Here is a 21,530-nt window from a genome sequence, read left to right on the forward strand (position 1 = left end):
CAGCTCTGCAAGGCATCCCAAGGTCAACTGGCAAAGTGTGTCTGCAGTCGTCAATTTTAGGATCAGAGGAGATTAGAAAAGTCTGCATGAGTTGAATTCATCTTATTTGGGTTTATGATCATTTCTCTCTCCCTTGACCTTTTTGGTTTTCATCAACTGACCTATCAGTAAAGTCTACTTAAACTCCTTTTCCCTTTCTTTCAGATCCCTTCTATTAAACACCCGAGTGGTTAACTGTCATGTCATATTGTGAACATTTTTTTATAGGCATGTCTAATTCCCCCGGGAAGAGTCAAAGTCTCCAATGGCCAAGAGGGTCTTGATAATACAAAGCCTCAGATGGCATTATCTCCATCCTAGGTGCTCAAGAAATATTTGTGGAAGGATGGAATTTACACCTTCCAGAGTAAAAGCTTGATGGGGAAATAAAGCTAACGTTATATTTTGGTTTAACTCATTTATTCAAATGCTTATCGGGCTAACGCTATATGCCAGGCAGTGTGTGAGGTTACTTGGGTGGCAAGATGGTTAAGGCATGGTCCTTGGTGTAAAGACATTTGGGTCTAGAGGGGGGGGCAGATGTAATATATACAAGGCGGGTAAACTCAGGCCAGTGAGAACAGAAGGGAAGTTTACAAACCAAGCTGGGTGAAAGGGACGGACAGCTAGAGACGATACTTAAGCAGAGTATGTATCGCCAGGTGGTTGAGAGGCAGCCGGTAGAGCTGGGCTGCTAGGGTTGGAATCCCAGCAGCAGCATCTGTCAGCTCCGTGGGGAAAGTTTTAAACTTCCCAGTGCCTCTGTTTCCTCGTAAGTCAGAAGAATTGATACCTTAACAGTGGGGTTGTTTGAGGATTCCATGAGCTTAGCCACATATGCCTTTAAGTACCAGGTCTGGCAAACAGAGATGATTCAATAAATGCTAGAGGTTATTGTCAATAATACCACAAAAATAATAAAATCTAATATAACCATTATATTTATAGAGCTAGTTTGAAAATACCACAAATACAATCAACTCTAATAAAATCATTTCTCCCATTTGTTTAGAACTGAGATCCGAAGCAAGTCTACAGTTTAGCTAGAAAACGGGTAAAAGGAACACTGCAGAAGAAATGCAGAATGTGTGCGTGTGCAGCGACGCTCATGGCACATTCAGAGGACCGACTGCAAATCAGTCACTAGAATAACTCGCTATTTGCCTTCGGTGCGGCCCTGAGTAGCTGAAGCTCTCAAGCGAAATCAAACTGTACCCCTTTGAGAGCTGCACACTGAGAGTTAAACAGACCTCAGTCTGTTTCAGGGAAGGTGAAGGATCTTTTGAGGTCAAATTTCCATTTCACACCTGCTTCGTCCTGGCTGGATTTAACGGTTGCTGCTGAAACTGCTTTTCTGGAAAAACTGGAGCTTGCCCTCCTTGACAGGTATTTCCCAGAACCTCAAAGTGTTTCCAGCCACCGTGAAGGAACTCACAGAAATCCTTCCCGCAAAATCCAGAGAACAGAAGGCAGCTCTATTTTTAGCCCCCTCCCTGGAGAAGCCTGAACTCTCATGGTGAATTTCTATCTGCGCTTCTCTCCAGCAAGGTGGTTGCAGATAAACCTATAAAGCACTGTTTCTGTCAGGAGGTGAAGCTGGGCTATGCAGAGCGTCTAAAGTAGCCCCATTTGCAAGCAGAGCCCGGGATGGAGCTCGGCAGGCACAGGACGCGTGTCCTGGTCACGTCGCCCGGCCAAGATCTCATTTCCCACTCTTTGCCCCCAGCAGGGGAGAGGGACGGGGACCCCCTACCCACCAGCGAGGGGGGGCTGGAGTCTCCACCACGTGCATTTCAGCCCCCAGCACTGAAAGGGGACATTGGGAATGTTCCCCTCCAGAATCTCCATGCTGCAGGATTCCGTCCCCGAATATCCCTTTGCCCCCGCGTGCCACCCGCGCCCCCATGCACGTGGGAGGTTCGAAGCGAGCTGATGTCCTCGTCTGGTGATTCCAGGTGCTTGGAGGAAGACACCCGGGCACAGTACAATGTTCTCGCTGCTGTCAGCTCTGTCCCTCTGCTCAAGTCATTCACAGAACCTCAGTGCTTCATGGGACCCCGGAGATGCCCTGGGACGATTCACTGAAGGGCGAGCGCGGGGCCACTCAGGGGGTCCTATCGTTGAACAAAGGGAGGGGGCAGGAAACCGTGTGCCTGGCACTGTCCTCGTGTGAGAGTCACTAAGACCTTAAATGGACGGGACCCAGGGGCGTCCCTGGGTTAGGGGCGAGGGCTGTGTGTCTCGGGGACGTTAGGTGACTTTTCAAATAAGACAGGGTTAGAAAAAAGCCGGTTCAGGTGAAGGCAGCAGGTCTCGCCCATTCGGCACCAAGCTTCCCTGCCGGCGTTCTCCTGACCCCAGAGGCACCCGCTCCAACATCCTGCCCATCTCTCCCCTGCCCGGCAGTGAGGCTCAGAGCCTCAACCTGCAGCCCGGGGGGAGCTCCTCTGGCCTGAGCTGATCTCTCGCGGCCACAGCTCTCAGCGTCTCAGCCACACGGGAGACTCAAGCGTAACAAGAAACCCAAAGCGCGCCCCTCCGCCTCCGCGTCACAGCAGGGCCTGTGACCTCATACCTGATCAGGGGCTGCTGCAGGGCCACCAGGGCAGCGTGGACGGTCACCGAGATCACCGACAGGTGGAAATAGTCGAACATGAGGGGGACCTGGTGATGCAGGCCTCTCCGGGGGTGGAAGTGCAGGCCCAGAGCACGGCTGCTGATCACGGGGACCCCGGCCATGTCCCGCAGCCTGGAAGGCAAGCGAGTGACTCAGTGAGTGGTGCCAGGTCGTCCCTGCTGCCAGCCGGGTGGGTCCAGAAGGCAACCTCGCCCACGCACAAGCACTGTGCCTGTGTCGGCTTATCCAGTTCCTGCAAATACTCTGCTAGGTGGGAACTGTTTTCCCCGTGATGGGCAAGTGAAGCAACCAAGACTCAGAGAGGGAAGAGAACTCATGGGACATCACACAGCTGCCGTGCAGCAGAGCTGGGGCTCACACTCTGCTATTACCGACACGGAGCTCATCTGCCGGTGACGGAAAGATGCCCAGACGCTTTCCCAGGCTCAACGGGGAAGCCCTCCCAGACCCCCATTCCCTGCTTGCTCTTGTATTTCCCCCACAGATGCCCAGCACAGCACTTCCTTTGTACCTCTGTGTTTTCTACTAGACTCCTACCTCTTAAGGGCAAGCACGGTGACTACCTCATTTTTGTATCCCTGACGCCAAGCTTAGAATCTGGCATATTGTAGAAGTCGGTCAAATATTTCCTTATTAAAAGGGATATGTGACTGAGTGAATAGATGAACGACCCCCAAAGAATAATAGAGTCTGATCAATTTCATCAAGGACTCCCCTACCTTCTCTCTCTAGTGTTTTGTAATCGGTATGTGTCTGATTCCCAAGAGATAAACCAGCTGGTAAGCAAAGCCTAACAAGAGTCTCTGGTTGTCAAAATGGGGCTGATCTTCCTCTAAATAAAAGCCATCCAGGGCTCATCTCCTCCTCTGCACACCCATCGCTCAGGCTCTCTGGGCGTCTCTGAACCCAGACCCCTTGGGAAACCTGGATGGAGCATCTTCTGTGAGCAGAGAAGAGAGCTCGGAGGATGTCCAGATGAGAAGCTTCTTCTTCCTCTGCAGATGAGGAAAAGAGACACAGAGAGAAGACAGCGAGGGGAGCAAACTCCCAAGGCCCCACCCAATGGGCTTTGCTTTCTGGAAAGCCTTGTCGCTTAGCGCTTGGGTGCAAATGAATGCCAGGTAAAAGAGCCAACTAAGTCAGTGGAGCCCAGTGTGACTCCAAAATAGCCCACAAATGATGACCCCCTCTCTTACCAGGAAGAAGCCCGATGGGGAGGGGGCACAGAGTGTCCTCTCGCGAGTCTCAGGAAGTCATTGACATTCACATTCACTAGCGTTCTGACAACTGTTTATTGCGGCCTTACCGTGAACTGAACGTGGCGTTTTTTTCCCTTAACGTGCACGACAATCATATGAGGTATAAACGGATGTTATTCCGTTTATCGATGCGGAGGTAAAGCCAACGTGAGTTAACCGATTTGTTCAAAGTCACAAGGCCAGACCTAAACGCTGGGCCCAGGCCTGTCTGACTCCACAGTCTGTCCTACACTACTGCACATAATTACTTTGAATCCATTCAGACACAGGCTGCTGCAAATCACAGGACTATCCTTAGGGCTTGAACAACAGGGCGTGAAATACATGTCAGGGTAGCAGAGATGTCAAAAACGTTAACAAGAATTTAAGCCACTTTAATAGGAGTAAAGAATTCAGAATGAGGGAGGTGATGGCTCTTTTGTGCCCTGAAATGAATAGAGCTAATTCATGGAGATAAAATACCAAACGTAAAGTAGATAGCTAGTGGGAAGCAGCCGCATAGCGCAGGGAGAGCAGCCCGGTGTTTTGTGACCACCTAGAGGGGTGGGATAGGGAGGGTGGGAGGGAGACGCAAGAGGGAGGGGATATGGGGATATATGTGTATGTATAGCTGATTCACTTTGTTACACAGCAGAAACTAACACACCATCGTAAAGCAACTGCACTCCAATAAAGATGTTTAAAAAAAAACAACTCAGTTCTGGGGGAGGGGGAGTCTCAATTTAGAAAAAAAAAAAAACCATAGAGGTAAACTGGATAGCACTGAGAGGACAATGCCTGGGTTCATATAAAGGAACTAAAACCAGCAAAAAAATCAAGCAAACAAAAAATGCAAAACCCAGAGAAAGAGCCCTGGTGTTCAACTGACGGGGAAGAGATGACTCGAGGAGATGACTTGTGTACCCGAACTGCGATCCAGGCTGAGAATTTTGATGCGTGCTTACAAGGACTGAACTTGAGGGCAACTGAAGGAAGGCAGAGAAGGATGGCTTGTCCCTTGAAGTAAAGAGGAATTTCCTGATAAGCAGAACTGTCCAGGGACAGAATGGGATATAACGGGGAGACGTGAGCTCCTGTCTCTGTGCAAGCACATGTTCACGGGTCTTTGCAGAGCAGCGGGTTCAAACGTGAGGTTAGACTAGAGCACTCTCTCCCCCTCAGTGACATTGATATTGGCTTTGTTGGGGAGCCGGGATGCAGTCCTGTGCATTGTAGGATGTTCAGCAGCACCCCTGGACGCTACTCACTAGAAGCCAGTAGCACCCACCCACCCCCCGTGTAACAATTTAAAATTGCCCCCAGAAATGGCCAAATCTCCCCGGGGGACAGAACTGTCCCACCCACATTGAGAACCACTGGACGAGATGGACATCAAGAGCCCTTCTGCCCCTGACATTCGATGCCATGCTTCTCAGTTTTGATCCTGCTCAAAACCTAAATGGTTGCAAAGACGCTGACTGCCTGGGTCACGTTTCAAAGCCTAAAGTCTATCCCCAGGATGTGCTACAGATGTCTTGTCATCCTTAAACCCAATTTATGAAAATGAAAAAAATATGGCACTTTCGATTCTTCCCCGGCCTCTGGCTTCCCGTTCCTGTTAGCTAATCGCATACTCCATGAAAGTGCTCTGCTCTGATTGCTGTGAAGTGCTTTGTACTATAGGGAGGAAGTGACACATGGAAACTGGCCCCACCTGCATCTCGGAAGCCACGAAGAGGAAGAAGACATGGATCCGTGCCCTGGGCCTGGCTCAGGTATTACCCCTCTTAATCTTCGTAACAGACCTAGGAAGTACAGGGTCTATAATGATGCCCATTTTATAAATGAGGCTACTGAGATTTAGAAAAGTGCAGCATATGCACCCAGTGTCTCACAGTCAATGAGCACAGAGCCTGTTGCTGAACCCCATACACTTTGTTTGGGCCAATCTCCTGTACACAGCCTCGCCATTAACTACTGTTTTGATGGTAAGAAGGTCACATTTATTGTGTCCACCATAACTTATCATTGAGGCTGCCTGGAGAGCTGGGTAGGGAAGGACTTCCAGGCTGGGTTTGGGATCAATGGCAGGGTTCTGTGATCAAATGGAAATGTCTACCATGGAGCTATGGATGAATACCTCTGAATGAAGGGGCACAGGAAGATAGGGCAGGGGTGTTGATAAAATGAGTGAATGATAGAAATCCTAAATAGTTGAGAGGGAATATGGGAGCAATAGAGACGAGGACTTCATTTCTGAGTTTATAGCTTAGAAAGAAGGTCAGCCTCTTATGGGGCTTCTGAGTTCAATATGGTGCTAGAACAATAAGTCCTGGAGATGGTGTGAGGAAGATAAGATTTCTCTACCATCCACCATCCCACCAAGAGGTAAGCAGAAGTGATGAGAGAAGCAGGTGTCCAGAGGGGCTTGGGGTCCAGATAAAGACCCCAAGAGTGAGGGATCTGCGATGTTGAGCCCAGACACAGTGGCAGGACCTTGGATAGATCCTCCTGCCAGCCCAGAGATGAGGCGTGACCATCTACAATACATACACATCAGCAGACGTCTATTCTCAAAGCACAGACACAATCAGGTTTCTGACATATTAGTAGTGGTCCATCTGTGGTTCAGATCCCCTCTGATTCAATGCCCCGTGTTATGAAAACTCCCATAACAATCAGACAACATCTCGGGGATGGGACAGTCCTTGGGAAGGGAGCCAAAGTGCTAACAGCGACTCTGAAATTTGAAGGGGTCGGGCAACCATTCCGCCAGCACTAGCCCCTTGGCCACCTGGTCTCCCATTCTCCACTGGAGAAGGCGAAGCATTTGCTGAAGAGGTCGTAGAGATCAGAAGTGAGGATTCATTTCCCCAAAGTGGTCAGACGGTGCTGAGATTCTGCTAATAGAACAGATGGAAAAGAAGGGCCACCATTTTCACCTTAAGCTTAATGAGGGCAGTCTTCACGTGAGCATGCTGTGTGTGCCCTGGGGGAACACAGGCCCTGCTGCCTGACTTATCCTGCAAAGGCCCTCAGGAGAGAAGCTGAGGGTGGCCGGATTGGCCAAAGAAGAGTCAGCAGCACTGGGGCGGGGGTCCCCACCAGTGTGAGGTGAGGATGAACGTGCTTGTGTCCATTATCCAAGAGCCAGATGCGTATTCCTCGGAGAAGAATCCGCCAAAAGAGCTCCCTGCAAGGAGAGTGAATGACCCAACCATAGGAGGCATCGTTATATCAAAGAACAGCAGAGGCTGGAGGAGAGGGAGACCGCCTAACGGGTATAGCTCCAAGGAAGGCACAAGAACACCCCAAGCGCAGAGAAAGCGGTGATTCAGCATCTACCATGTTAAGAGCCTTGCTTGCAAGTGAACCCGTCACGTATGACTCCCTGCCCCACCTGCAATCTCCTCCCTCCTCCTTGTGCCTGACCCTGCAAGACCCACACACCCCAGGGGGAAGACAGGAAACTGTATCAAGCTGCTCACCATACCCAGTTGCTGCAGCAGGAGTTTCCTACCCCGAGAACGCCTGAAGCAGGGGTGCACTGGAGCAAAGGGGCAGGGTCAATGAAAAGAAGTCATAAACTGGATGAGAGTTTGGAGGTTTGGTAACACATCCGACTGGACTTTTTCATACCTGAAAAAGGGACTATCTATTTATCACATGAAAGCCTGCGACACGACTGTTCGCCCCAGGGTAGGAGGAAGAGGCCACCGAACCAGCTTAAAGGGAGAAGTTATGAGAAGGAGGAGGGCTGCTTCCTGCTTATTGAATCTGATAAGCAGGAAGCTGATGGATTTTCAATGTACGTCAATGGATTTTCAATTTTCGGAAAGTTGAAACATCAGAGCAGACATTCAGTGTACAGGTGAGGATCCCGGCCGGATCTCCTTTGATTCAGAAGGGGCCCTTGAGATCTGCAGCCTCATAGGGTCATTAATCTAAAGAGCTAATTAATACTGCCTTGCAAGTGTACGGAGGCGGGTTCGGATATAAGAAGGTGCCGGTTCACAAAGCAGGAAGTCAAGAGTTCTCTGTGCCTGCAGCCTCTGAGCTTCCTGCCTAAAATGCATGCAGCTCTAAATGACCACATAGATATTCCTTGCCCTCGTTTCTGTAGCTGATCAAGAACCGGGTTTCTAAGGGATGTTCTGAGGTTTATGGCCATCAGGCTACCTCGGGGCTGGAAAAGTGTCGGGCAAAGGAAACTGTATTATCCCATGATAATCATATGATTATCACATGATTCAGGGACTCCAAGGACACTCACTGTTGTTCACTGTCTGTAAAGTGCAAATCCACCTTGAGTTGGAAATCGACTTCACTTAGTGCCTCTTCCACCTAGAAGAGAAACAAAGTTTAAGGACTGGTCCAAATGAAACACGCAGCCGGCCGGTTTCCCAAAGTTGAAAAGAAGGAGCTCACAGCAAAATTAATGTCATTTGTGTGTAAAGCAGAATTTCCATGCATGTTCTGTGGAATTCTAGTTGAATGCGGTGCCTGTATTACATGGAAGTAGAAGGGAGGGATTTATGTCACATTTGGGGAAAAGCCAATTTTGCAGGAAAAAAATGTTAAGTGAGTTTTCTAGATTGCAGGACTTTTGAGCACCTTATTTCCAAAACAGATTTGATCGGGAATTCCTCTGAAGCAGGAGTGAAGTGTTCTGTGGCGCCTGCTTTGGAAAGGCTGGAGCAGTGAATTTGCAGAGAGGAAACCCCGCTTGGCTGGAGATGGGAAAACGCCAGAGGTGGTGTGACTGCTGACACCTTCGAGGGGCTGGCGCTATCCTTCCGGGTCACAGAAGAGGAAGCTGGTGCTCAGAACAAAGTCAAGTCACTTCCCAAGGCGGCTCAGCTTTACACGAAAGCGCATCCTTCACTTCTGTCTAGCGATCCATTACATCTAACCATTTATGCTTTCCGATACTTCAGCATTTCATGTCCTATCCACGACTGTTTCCATGCTTAGCTTTTAAGAACAAATCAGTTTTCATTAATTAGCATGGGAATCTATTTGTTCTACCTGCCGGCTTCTCAGGTACGTCTAAAAGATGGTAACCCACGCCTCTTCTTTTCCCAAACTTAACACCTCCAGGAGAGTCACTTGCCAAGTACCGGATCTAGCTGATGTCCCTACTCAGGAAACCCAGATAAGTACTGCACGCCTGTGACAGGGCGTAATCTCCTCCCCACAGCCACGCGGGGTGGACCCCTTCTCCTCTGTGACCCACAAAAACCCTGTTTTTTTTCCCATCTCAGCATTCAACACTTCCTATAAAATTGTCTCAGCTTTACAACTTTTGCGTTATAAGCCCATGAGACAAATATTAGCTGCAGATACGTTTTGTTTAGAGCCCTGATAGTATTTTTTACAATGTTTCGGAACAAGCAGAAACCATTTAAAAATCAGGCAATTTCACATTTCCATTGCAGGTTTCCAGCTTCTGAGAAAACAATCCACGGATCTGGCCGTGCTGGGCGGGCATTCCGAAGCTCCATTCGGATCGGGCTCAGGGGACTCTGACAAAAGTCCAGCTGACTGTGGCTAAGTCCCCCCGGGCCATTTTCTTACCCAGTATCCCCTGTCATCTGGTCTCATTAAGGGAGAGACTAGTCTTAATCCGTTCTGGGTCCCCAATTTCAGCGACAAGGTCCGGCCCACAGAAAGTATTTGTGTACCTTAAAGGATAAATAAAGCTCTTCTCCACCCCCGCCCTCCTCTTGGTTTTTGTTTCTTTGCAAGAATATCCTCATTCTGTAGGGATGGAAATCTCTTACCCAAAGGCCTCTTTGGAAACATATTCCTGGTGAAGCAGAGCTCAGGCAGAGACATATGGATGGAATTTATCTTTAGCTCCTCAGGGTTTTAAAATTTGTTTAAAAAAATTTTTTAAGCATTTAAAAGTTAACATTTTGCTCAATCCAAGCGCTATGAATAACTTCCTCTCCTAGCTTTGTTTTGCATAATCACTCACCCCGCTTCATACACACAACCCAAGCAACACAGCCTCTTGTCACCAGTTCCTGGGAAATAAGACTGGTAGAGCAAGTCCTCCAAACCACCTCCAAGCATTTGCCTACTTAACAAAAATTCGCTGTTAAGCTCCAGTTTTAAACTTGCTGCAATTTTTTGGAACAAGGAGAGAAATCAAGGCCCAAGATCAGCTGTGGCTATAGATAGAGCCTGGCTATGACGTCACGGATGTCTCAATAAATCTTTCATTGCAAGATGCCCCAGAACGCAGTCACTGGTTTCTCTAACCACTCATTTTTCTTCATTGGCTGCTGGCTACCTGCCCCTTCCTCCAAACACACACATTCACACGTACACGCGCACACACACTCACGCACGCATGCCCTTCCATTGCCCTACTTTATTTTCGTTAACCGGATTGCTTCCGGGCTTCCCTGGTGGCGCAGTGGTTGGGAGTCCGCCTGCCGATGCGGGGGACACGGGTTCGTGCCCCGGTCCGGGAAGGTCCCACGTGCCACGGAGCGGCTGGGCCCGTGAGCCGTGGCCGCTGAGCCTGCGTGTCCGGAGCCTGTGCTCCACAACGAGAAAGGCCACGACAGGGAGAGGCCCGCGTACCACAGAAAAAAAAAAAAAAAAACCAAGGGGGGGGTGAAAAAAAAAAAGGATTGCTTCCTTTCAAGGGTGGTTTTTTCTAATTGCAGTATAGTTGATTTACAGTGTTGTGTTAATTTCTGCTGTACAGCAAAGTGATTCAGTTATACATATATATACATTCTTTTTTCATATTCTTTTCCATCATGGTTTATCACGGGTTATTGAATAGAGTTCCCTGTGCTCTACAGTAGAACCTTGTTGTTTATCCATCCTATATATACTAGCTTACATCAGCTAACCTCAACCTCCCAGGTAGATGACTTTTTTAGCGTCGGGCATGAATTTCACACAGTAGTGGAAAAAAGAACAGCAGCTAGGATTTACAGAAGAGTTACTATGTAGCAGATACTACACAGGACAGCTACCACTGTCATATACTATCTTATTTAATGTGGATAAAACTGTGAATTAGGACATATTGGCCTCACGTATAAACGAAGAAACTGAGACTTGCTGTCGGAAAGTCACTTCCTAGGCTTAACTAGTTAGTGGCTCCAAAGCCCAGATTCAGTCAAGGGTTGCTCACTTCTTCAGCCTTTTCCCAGGGTCTCATCTGTATTGTGGGTTGTACAGTCTCACGCTAGCTAATTTCAACTCGGCTCATAACAGTAGTAACTCTTGTATCCTCTCCTCCTTTATGAAGTTCTCTCCTGAGCTGCACCATAGCTGGGGAGATAAGAAAGCAGCTTTGGAAGTCAAGCGACATGGGTACAAAGCTTGGCTCTGCATTTATTAAGCATCTGTGTGACCTTGGGCCAATCAACCTCTCTCGGTTTTTTGTTTTTTCATCTGCAAAATGGGGGTGAAATGATTACACTTACCCCTTAGATCACTGCTATTGTGCAACTATGTAAGAACATGCACATAAAGGGCTTAACACAGTGTGTGAACAAAGGCCATTCTCAACAAATATTAGTTATTATAGTTATTTCCAACTTACTATGGGCCTGACCACCTAAAGGACCCCTTCATCCACTAACTCCACCCCCAGGCTTGCATACTGGTCACAAACACAGGCTTTGCGGTCAGACTGCCTGGGCTAGGTCTGGGCTGGGCTTAAGAATCTGAATTTTTAAAAAGTACTGCCAGGGGACTAGGACATGGTGCGTCTAGGAATCATACTTTGAGAAATGCTTTTCTTTTTGGAGCCCATAAAAATGCAACCATCCCACTCCTGGGCATATATCCGGAGAAAACTCTTATTCGAAAAGACACATGCACCCCAATGCTCACAGCAGCACTATTCACAATAGCCAAGACACGGAAGCAACCTAAATGTCCATCGACAGGTGACTGGATAAAGATGTGGTATATATATATATATATACACATACACACACACACACAATGGAAAGTTACTCGGCCATAAAAAAGAATGAAATATTGCCATTTGCAGCAACATGGATGGACCTAGAGATTATCATACTGAGTGAAGTAAGTCAGACAGAGAAAGACAAATATCATACATGTGGAATCTAAAATATGACTCAAGTGAATTTATTTACAAAACAGAAACAGACTCACAGACAGAGAAAACAAACTTATGGTCACGAAAAGGGAAAGGGGGTGGAGGAGGGATAGACTGAGAGTTTGAGATGAGCAGATGCAAACTACTATATATAAAATAGATAAACAACAAGGTCCTACTGTATAGTCCAGGGAACTGTATTCAATCTCCTGTAATAAATCATAATGGTAAGGAGTATGAAAAAGAATATATATATATATATATAACTGAATCACTTTGCCGTATACCAGAAATTAACACAACATTGTAAATCAATTATACTTCAGCTAAAAACTGCAACCTTGTCCACAAAGATTATTTTATGTAACATGCTCCTCTTCCTCTTCAGGACATTAAGCATCTCGTTGCTAATAACTGTATCTTCTCTGCCTTGTCTGCTGGGAAGCTCAGCACTGAATGTGTGGGCCAGCATCTGCAAAGGTCCAGAACTATGCTTGTGCATTTCGGTCTGTTACATCTAACTCAGGCTTTAGTTCCCTTTTGTGTTTTTCCTCTACTTTGGCTCACTCTATTGCTATTTTTTCCCTTTTACTATTCTGTGTATTTTGTCAGCCTTCCCAAATCTTCTGGGGGGGTGTCACACAAAGTGTATATAAATAGCATACCTATCCTACTCCACACTCCCTGATTCTTTGCAACTTTCATGAAAACATTTGTGCCTTAAGCTGTGATTAGTTCTGTCCATGGTCACCTCTTACATTTACTTGTGCACTAAGCGTGTGGACTGAATCTTCTCCGTGTCTGCACTTCCCATAGCACAGGGAACGGTACATGCTTGATGTGTTGGCATCGTATACGCCTGCCGCACACATTGACGGCTACGTCCATGCAAGACCGTGAACTCTGGCCAACGGGCTATACGGTGTTTGGGCTGCCATAAACAGATATTCACTGGAGGTAATGCATGCATTCCAGAGATACAGCTGTTATGAACTTATCCAATTAACTTTAATTGTCACGGATGTGGATGTAATGATTAATGATAACGTTGTTTGCTGCCATATTGATTACCCCCAACACAATAATAAATTATTAGCTTGTAGAGCTAAGTGATTTTATATGCAGAAGAAAACAATATGTACCATATGAACAAAGTCTTGTACAAAATATATACAAGATTACAACCCATGCTGGCAAACACACTCCCTGTTCAGCCTCTGAGCCATGGCTTGTTGCAAACTCGCATGAGGCTACACTTGAGTGCTGGGAAACAATAACCTTGAAAAGCTTTAGACTGTTGGGGGCAGGAGGAAGAGTCTGATGGAATTCAGATGGAATAATGACCAAGAGACCAGAGTAATGTCCAATCCCAGCCTCCAGTCACAACCACTCTGACCGGGAAGGTCTTTGAGACCAACGCGCCAAAGGACAACAGCCCATGAGACATCATGTGACTTTCTCTTAGTAGATTTCGGGGAAGCCGAGCTTGTGCGTGAAGCCCAACTGGGAGTCCCTTAACCCTCAGAACCAGCTCCAGTATCTTTTCCTAAACTGCCTGTGTCCACCAGAGTCCAGTAAAGAAGTAGATGATGCACTCAGTTCGTTAAAAAGAGCTGATTTACGAAGGTGTGGGGAGAACTCAGGGAAAGCAACCAATGATGATGGCTGGGTGCCTCGGGGTTAGTCACCGCAGGGCTCCTCACCACCTCCTCGTTCGCCCCTCAGAGCCTTTGTCCTAGCTGTGCCCTCCTCCCGGGATGCCTGGCCCCTCCTCAGCACGTGGTCTCCGCTCAGTGCTGGCTGCTCAGGGGGCTCTCCTGCCTGTCACGCCCCCTCCAGGAAGTACTCGCCATCTCGTGTGAAGGCTGGGTTGAAGCTGAGCTCTTGGAATCTGAGTGTGTCCATCAGGAGGCGCAGCATCGAGTCTCGCACAGTGAGCCTGCCGTGAGCTCTCTTCCACTTTGGGCCCAGCTGTAGTTTCACAGGACCCCCAACAGGGGTGAAAATTCCTACTCTTGTTGCCTTTGTGAGTGTATCTCATGGACGAGGGAGCTGAGCGAGAAGCAGCGAGAAGGCTCAGCGATAGAATATACAGGATGTAGTTATTTGATTGCATGGTGATGTACTGATCTCATGTTAAAACATAAGCTCTCGGACACCAGGGGTGTTTTCTTGTTCGTGATTTTTATCTCTAGCCCACGGTACGTGCTCAACAGATCTTTGATGAATGGATGGGTTCATAAGTGAAGAATCAGTGACAGCTTTTCACGTGCAGCCACACAGGGGAGCTCGTCACAACCTCAAGCATAAAAGATGTGGACAAAACGCCGTGGGAGGGACTTCCCTGGTGGTCCGGTGGTTAAGACTCCGTGCTCCCAATGCAGGGGGCCTGGGTTCGATTCCTGGTCAGGGAACTAGATCTCGCATGCCGCAACTAAAAGATCCTGCATGCCGCAACTAAAGATCCTGTGCGCGGCAACAGAGATCCCGGCTGCTGCAACTAAGACCTGGCTCGGCCAAATAAATAAATATATATTTTTTAAAAGTCAGCTGAATATAAAACTTAAAAAAAAAAAAGTCATAGGGCATGAGAGGAGTATTAGATGGCCAGTAGAAGTCGTTATGCGTGCTATGATGCCTGTAGGGGATGCCCGTAGGGGACACATCTCTGAGTAGGCTCTCCTAAAGTAGGAGTACACTTCCACACCTTTAAAGATACTCTAGCAGGGAATGACCAGCGGGAATGCGGTGATGGGGATTCGAGGTGGGACTGGGCGAGGGAGAAAAATGGTTTAGACTTCAGATATTCTTTTTTTTTTTTTTTTTTTTTTGCGGTACGTGGGCCTCTCACTGCTGTGGCCTCTCCCGCTGCGGAGCACAGGCTCCGGACGCGCAGGCTCAGTGGCCATGGCTCACGGGCCCAGCCGCTCCGCGGCACGTGGGATCCTCCCGGACCGGGGCACGAACCCACGTCCCCTGCATTGGCGGGCGGACTCTCAACCACTGCGCCACCAGGGAAGCCCCAGATATTCTTTTGAAACATCTGATTTTTTTTTTTTAAGGTACAAGTGATTTTTTAAATTTATTTTTTGGAGTAGAGTTGATTTACAATGTTGTGTTAGTTTCAGGTGTACAGCAAAGTGAATCAGTTATACATATACAGATAGCCACTCTTTTTTAGATTCTTTTCCCATATAGATCATGACAGAGTACTGAGTAGAGTTCCCTGTGCTACACAGTAGGTCCTTATTAGTTATCTATTTAATATATAGTAGTGTGTATATGTCAATCCCAAACTTCCAATTTGTCCCTCCCTCCCCTTTCCCCCCAGTAACCATAAATTTTGACCCATCTGATGTTAATATCAGGTTACGATCAGATGTTAACCTCCTAATTAGGAAATGTTCAATCACCTTTCTCCAAGGCCTCTGGGCCTTGACTCATGCAGTTCCCCCCTGTACGGGACGCCCTTCTTCTTTCTTAGTCTGATGAACGCTTAGTCCCAGCATCTCAAAGCCAGCTCCTTTGTGAAGCCGTTGATGTCCTCCCACAGAGCTCATCTCCAACCTTGGTGCCCCGTGCTCTTTTGCACATGCAGCTGGCACAGTGCATTTCAGCTACCACTGCCTGTCTGTATATGTTTCTCTGACGGAGCATCCATCCTTTGAGGGATGGGTCCTGCTGCCTTCTTCAGCTTTGTCCATCATCCGAGGGCCCACCCCAAGCCCTGCACAAAGCAGGTGCTCAGCAAACCCCTGCTGATTGACCTGTTTACGGAGGCCCAGAAAGACGAGCAAATGGGCAGAGGAGGAATGAGTAAGACAGTCAGCAAGTTAGTCAACGGGACCCGCCTGGAACATGAAACAAGCAAGTACATGAACGAAAGCATGAGTACAAAAAGGAATAAATCAGGAAGTGCAGGAATGCTCTGAAATCAGCAGTCCCGATCTGTCAGATTTCAGAGCGAACGTACAACGTCTCCTTCACGTCCCATTCTCCTAGCACTGGATGCAAAAGGCACAGGAGGGAACAGCCACTTGTGGCTGGTGGAAGATTCCGGGACTTACCCTTTCACCGTCTAAGAGCAAATGAGCTCGGAAGATCACAGCATCGTTGATGGGTACCTCTTCGTTCCTGTATAAGATCTGAAAGACCCGGCTGTGCGCAGTGCTCTCGCGGACACAGGCTGAGTGCAGGCTGCCGCTGTCTGCAAAACAAGAACCAGTAGGGAGCTCATGACTCCCGTCCTGCCCTGGACCTGCAGCCTCCTTGGGGCTCAGTCCAGCTCAAGGAAAGCAATGGCCCCCAACTGCATTCCGATTCCCAAAAACCAAAAGCCACAGTTGAATGTGATTCCGTCACAGAAGATTTATGGTCACTGAATCGGGCTGGCATCTCAGAAAGAACCTTCTTCGGTCCTTTATAAGTCATAGGATCTTGGCTAAATCACTTGTCATGCAGTGGGCAGTGTTCCTTGGCTGGAAATTAGTACCTGCTCAATTCTTTACCTGCTCACATAACCCCTCCTTCATAAAGCCTTCCGTAATCCCCCTCTGCTGAAAATAATGAGGAGAAAGGCAGAGAGATAAAAACAGAAACTGGTCTCCTACAAGGATATCCTAGCGTCCACAGAATCTCTCTCTCCTGAAAGTGTAGTTTGCACAGCACACAGGAAATGCAGGATGCTCCGTCTTGAGTTTTCGATAAATGTGCTCATTCTAATGACATTAGACATCCAGTGCTTTAAGGGACTTGCTCAATCCCGTGCCTTCCAGTGCATTCTAAATGTACCCTAATCCCTAAACATTGTCTCAAAGTTAAGTTGAATTTCAGGAACATAAACCTACTCAAGGAGGTTAAGAGATCTTCTTGCATCCACTGACCAGGGTTACTATGAAGAGAAAATGGGTGAATTCTTCCAAATCACTTAACACACAAACTGCAGAGTTGGAAAAATATAGAAATCTTCTAAAATAAATAATGGTACTATTTATATAATATAAAGCAAAGATAACTCATTCATAATAATGGCCAAGTGGTATTTCACAGCTTCCAAAGTGCTTCTCAAATGTGTTTCTTTCCTTAATCCTCACAGAAAATTGCTAGGGTAAGTTTTCACCACAGATGAAGAGACCAAGCCTCAAAGAAGAGGAGGGAGGTGTCATGACAGTCGCTACATGAGGAGGCGTTGTGTGGATTCATCCTCACAGCCACCTACTTAACAACTGAGAAAAGACGTCTTGGGTGAATGAATAAAATGCACCCATTTCCTAGCAAAAGACAGGTATGTATGCTCGAAAGCCCTACTGAAAAACGGAAATAGTGTGCTTGCAAAGGGAAGCAAGACAGTTCAGCAAAGGAAAACGGCTCGAGTGCCTTGTGCAGTGTCCCCAGCTCGCTGCAACAGTCCCTTGGAAACAGGGACAAAGGGTGACTGTCACCTCCCCACGCACAGTGACACTTAACACCTGCACTGTAGCTTCAGAGTAGGGAAAAAGAAACGTCAAATCCCAGGTCGTTTCCAAGGCTGTGCAGATGTTCATGCTCCAGTTTGCACTTCACCGTGAAGGAAACAAAATTTCTGGCCTGGCACAGCCCTACTTAGACCTGTTGGATTCAAAGCGATGTGGCTTTTCAACAGAAGTGATCCTTGCGTGCAAACGCCCTTCTGTTTTCATTTGCTGCACCGGCCCTTCTTCTATCACTGTCAAGGCCTGGTTGATCTATAAGCCAGACCGACAACGTGGCAGAGGATGGATGGGGTAAATACTCTGAAGGTCAGAGCAACACTGAGCCGTCTAGGACCTGGAGGGACAGCCAGCAAAACAGTTCAATCACTTGAACTTGCCTTCTTGGGCAAGTGACATCACTTCTTGTAACACCAGCTTTCCATGTGAAAAACGGGCATCTCCACGCACTGACCTTCTGGGATCCGCGAAGACAGAAGAGGATAAAATAAATCAACATCTGAAGATCAAGCATGTCCTAGGCACGCAAAATGCAGTAGGAGGACTTTTTCATTGTGTTTCGAGAAAGGTCGTAGCACTTTCTGTTGAATACATTTCCACCGGCTACATATCTATGGGAGACTGAGCTCCTCTGATTTTGAGCAGATTGGCAAACTGGATCACAGGACTCAGCAGTATTTACAGAAGACCGTGGCATCCCAAGGTGCCTCATTAAGCCCAGGATAAGGCATTTCTGATGCCCTGTGAGATCTCCTGTGGCATTTTCTCATCACTAGTTAAGTAGGGCACAAAACAGGTGCCTCCTTGCAAAGGGACAGCGCCTGCCTGCTTTGTTCCCACTGGGACTCTCCCTTCACCAACGATGACAGCCCCCACTTGGACACCTTGCTCATCACCCTGGCTCTCTTCCTGACATTCTGAAGGAAAGCTTCCTTTCTTCCCCTCAGCAAGGCCACTTCCCGAACTTTCTATGACTGGCTCATTCGCAGGACCTTCCTTGGCGGACAGCGGGTGCTCATTCACACCTTGTTCTCCTCACCCTCTTATGCACCAGGTTCTGGGCACCTAGAGGTGAGGGCAGTGCCTGCTCTCTCCACTCTGAAAGACCTTGCTCATACCTTGGGAGGCTGCTGCTTCCTAGCAGTGGGGTAAAAAGCCACTTTCCTCTTTAGACTGTTTTTTGTTGTTGTAGTTGTTGAAATCACAAACTCATCTTTTTTTTAAAATCCTTTTGTAATTTTACATTGGTGAAAAGAACATATCTTGGTATATCCCAAGTGTTATTTCAAATATTCTGACACTTTTTTTTTCTTAATGTTATTGGAGTATGGTTGATTTACAATGTTGTGTTAGCTTCAGGGGTACAGCAAAGTGATTCAGTCATATATATATATATATATACATACCTTCCTTCTTTTTCAGATTCTTTTCCCATATAGGTTATTATAGAACATTGAGTTCCTTGTGCTATACTGCAGGTTCCCACTAGTTACCACTCTCTATATAGCAGTGTGTGTAAATTCGTCCCAAGCTCCGAATTTATCCCCCACCCCTTTGTTTCCCCTTTGGTAACCATGAGTTTTTGAAATCTGTGAGTCTGTTTCTGTTTTGTAAAGAAGTTCATTTATATCATTTTTAATTAGATTCCACACACGAGTGATATTATATATTTGTGTTCCCCTGTCTGACTTACTTCACTATTTACAGTAGCCAAGTCACAGAAACAACCTAAATGTCCACTGACAGAGGAATGGATAAAGAAGATGTGGTACATATATACACACATATATATACAATGGAATATTACTCAGCCATTAAAAAAGAATGAAATGATGCCATTTGCAGCAACATGGATGAACCTCGAGATTATCTTTAGACTGTTTTTACTTATTGTTTGGAGACCAGACCAGTGGTCCAATGAGAAGGTGTAGATTAGTCTTCCTAAATATCTGTCTTCTTTTGTATGTGTCAGGGTTGATACCACGGATGAGTATCGGAAAGGAGAGTTAGAACTCTGAGGGAAAACGAGTCTGATGGAAAGAAGGTGGGAGGGGCAAGAGAAGGAGATAGAAGGAAGAGGAGGGGAGTAGACAAAAGGGAGCAGAGCAGATGAGAGGACCTCTTCAATGGCTCCCATTGGCCAAACAGCTTAATCTGGAACTTCAAACCAGAAAGCAAGAGTAAAAACCTTTTAGGCTCTGCTGTTTCTTTCCCCCGCAAATGAGTGATACCAATACCCTGCCTATCTGTGTGCCCCTAAATGCTTACAACTCAAGTTACCTTCCCTCTGCTGAGAGCCCCCTCCAGCCCCAGAGGGCTCTGTGAGCACAGATTACAAAGCACAGGTGCTGCTTATCTGACGTGGACCCTCTTCCCCAGAGTCCAAGCCAGGGAGCTCTCATGGGCATTGACTTGTAGACTGAATCTCATTCCCACTCTGGGAACATGGTCATGGCTCTGCCAGTACACAGGAGCTCCCCAGAGAATCAGGTTTGCGCTAAGCAGTCAAAACTCTGGGGGAGCCCCTTCCAGCCCTCCAGGCCTGAGGACGGCTGGGTGAGGTCTGGGCTGTTTGAAAACAAAGATTCTAAGAAGCTATCACAGCATTTCTTCGAACCCAGGCCACATTCATATGGGAGAAGCTTCCAAAACATCAGAGTTCATGGAACTTGAAAAAGCCAAGTCAGATTATGAGCAACTCAAGGTCAGAACCTTGGAGTTTATGTGGTTTAGAACAGGATCTCCTTCCGCAAAGCAAAAAATCGGTGTCCTAGACTTGCCCCACTACTTTCTTGCTACGTGGTCTTGGGCAGGACAGTAAATAGGAGCTTAAGTGAAGCAAGAGTCACGCCCAGCTTATTTTCCGTGATGAATGTCAGACTCAGATGAGATGAGAAGTAAGAGGTGTATGTGTAACTGTGAGATTCTCAAAACCCAAGAAGATTTCCTGGTAAGATGACGATGATAACGATGATGACTCTTTACACTAGATAACTGTCTGGCTATTTCTAGGAACAGGAAGGACAGAAAGTCACCTTGAAGCCAAGGATTATTATTGTTTCTAACTGTTTCAAAGAGTAGGCACGGGCTTCCCTGGTGGCGCAGTGGTTGAGAATCCGCCTGCCGATGCAGGGGACACGGGTTCGTGCCCCGGTCTGGGAAGATCCCACATGCCGCGGAGCGGCTGGGCCCGTGAGCCATGGCCGCTGAGCCCGCGCGTCCGGAGCCTGTGCTCCGCAACGGGAGAGGCCACAGTGGTGAGAGGCCACAGTGGTGAGAGGCCCGCATACCACAAAAAAAATTTAAAAAATAAATAAATAAATAAATAAAATAAAATAAAGAGTAGGCAGAAGAAAAAAGCCACCTGCAGCAGATGTTCACTGTTTTACAAGAGAATTAGCGGAATGACCTTCAGTATCATATCAGCTTTGTCAGACTGGTAAGGCCACTCTGCACACTCACTGCCAGGGCAGAGAGGTGTGGCAGGACCTTCTGTGAGTCCATCAAGGCGCCTACCTTTCCTGGAGACCCTATCACAGGAGCACGAGTGGAACAGTCTGCTTCGAGAGAGGAGGCAATTCTGGGAGCAAAGAGACCAAGATCCTGATGACTTTTTCTGGAGTTGGGAGGTTGGGGAGGTCTGTTACGCCGGGACGGACTTTTCCTGATGTAGGAGGTATTAACATACTGTGTGGATCAGGCACGGAAAACTTGTTCCTGGAAGTAGAAGGACTTTGAAGAAAGCTGAGCCCCGAGATGGTGACTCTGGATGTTGCCCACGGGCAAGGGGTTTATAAGCAGAAGGCTGATTTTGTTACATGGTGACCTGAAAAGCTCTGTGGACCCATCTATCCCGGCACACAGGCTGTGCTTTGCAGAGCAATGGCACTGGGGTTCCGAGGCTTGTGCGCACGAGGTCCGTAGGGATGTGGAAGCAAGTTCACCATGGAGAGGATGAGCCTTCTCCGAACTCCAGCGAATCACCTTCAACGGAAACACCGGCACGGCCACGAGAAGCCCAGAGCAAGGGACCAAGCAGCTCAGTT

At 47.5% G+C, this 21,530-nt stretch overlaps 1 protein-coding gene across 3 annotated transcripts in view; it reads right to left on the reverse strand.

The window, feature by feature from the left end:
* Window positions 1-21,530, reverse strand: part of FAM135B (family with sequence similarity 135 member B) — a 273,666-nt gene that overhangs the window by 91,998 nt on the left and 160,138 nt on the right. For all 3 annotated transcript variants that reach the window (XM_067017174.1, XM_067017173.1, XM_059042852.2), the window contains exons 4-6: window positions 16,084-16,223; window positions 8,189-8,259; window positions 2,615-2,788 (exon numbers count right to left, since the gene is read on the reverse strand). In XM_067017174.1, the coding sequence (XP_066873275.1) occupies window positions 2,615-2,788; window positions 8,189-8,259; window positions 16,084-16,223 (385 nt within the window). The remainder of the gene's footprint in view (window positions 1-2,614; window positions 2,789-8,188; window positions 8,260-16,083; window positions 16,224-21,530) is intronic.

Source organism: Kogia breviceps, chromosome 17, assembly GCF_026419965.1.
Source record: "Kogia breviceps isolate mKogBre1 chromosome 17, mKogBre1 haplotype 1, whole genome shotgun sequence".
Classification (NCBI taxonomy): domain Eukaryota; kingdom Metazoa; phylum Chordata; class Mammalia; order Artiodactyla; family Physeteridae; genus Kogia; species Kogia breviceps.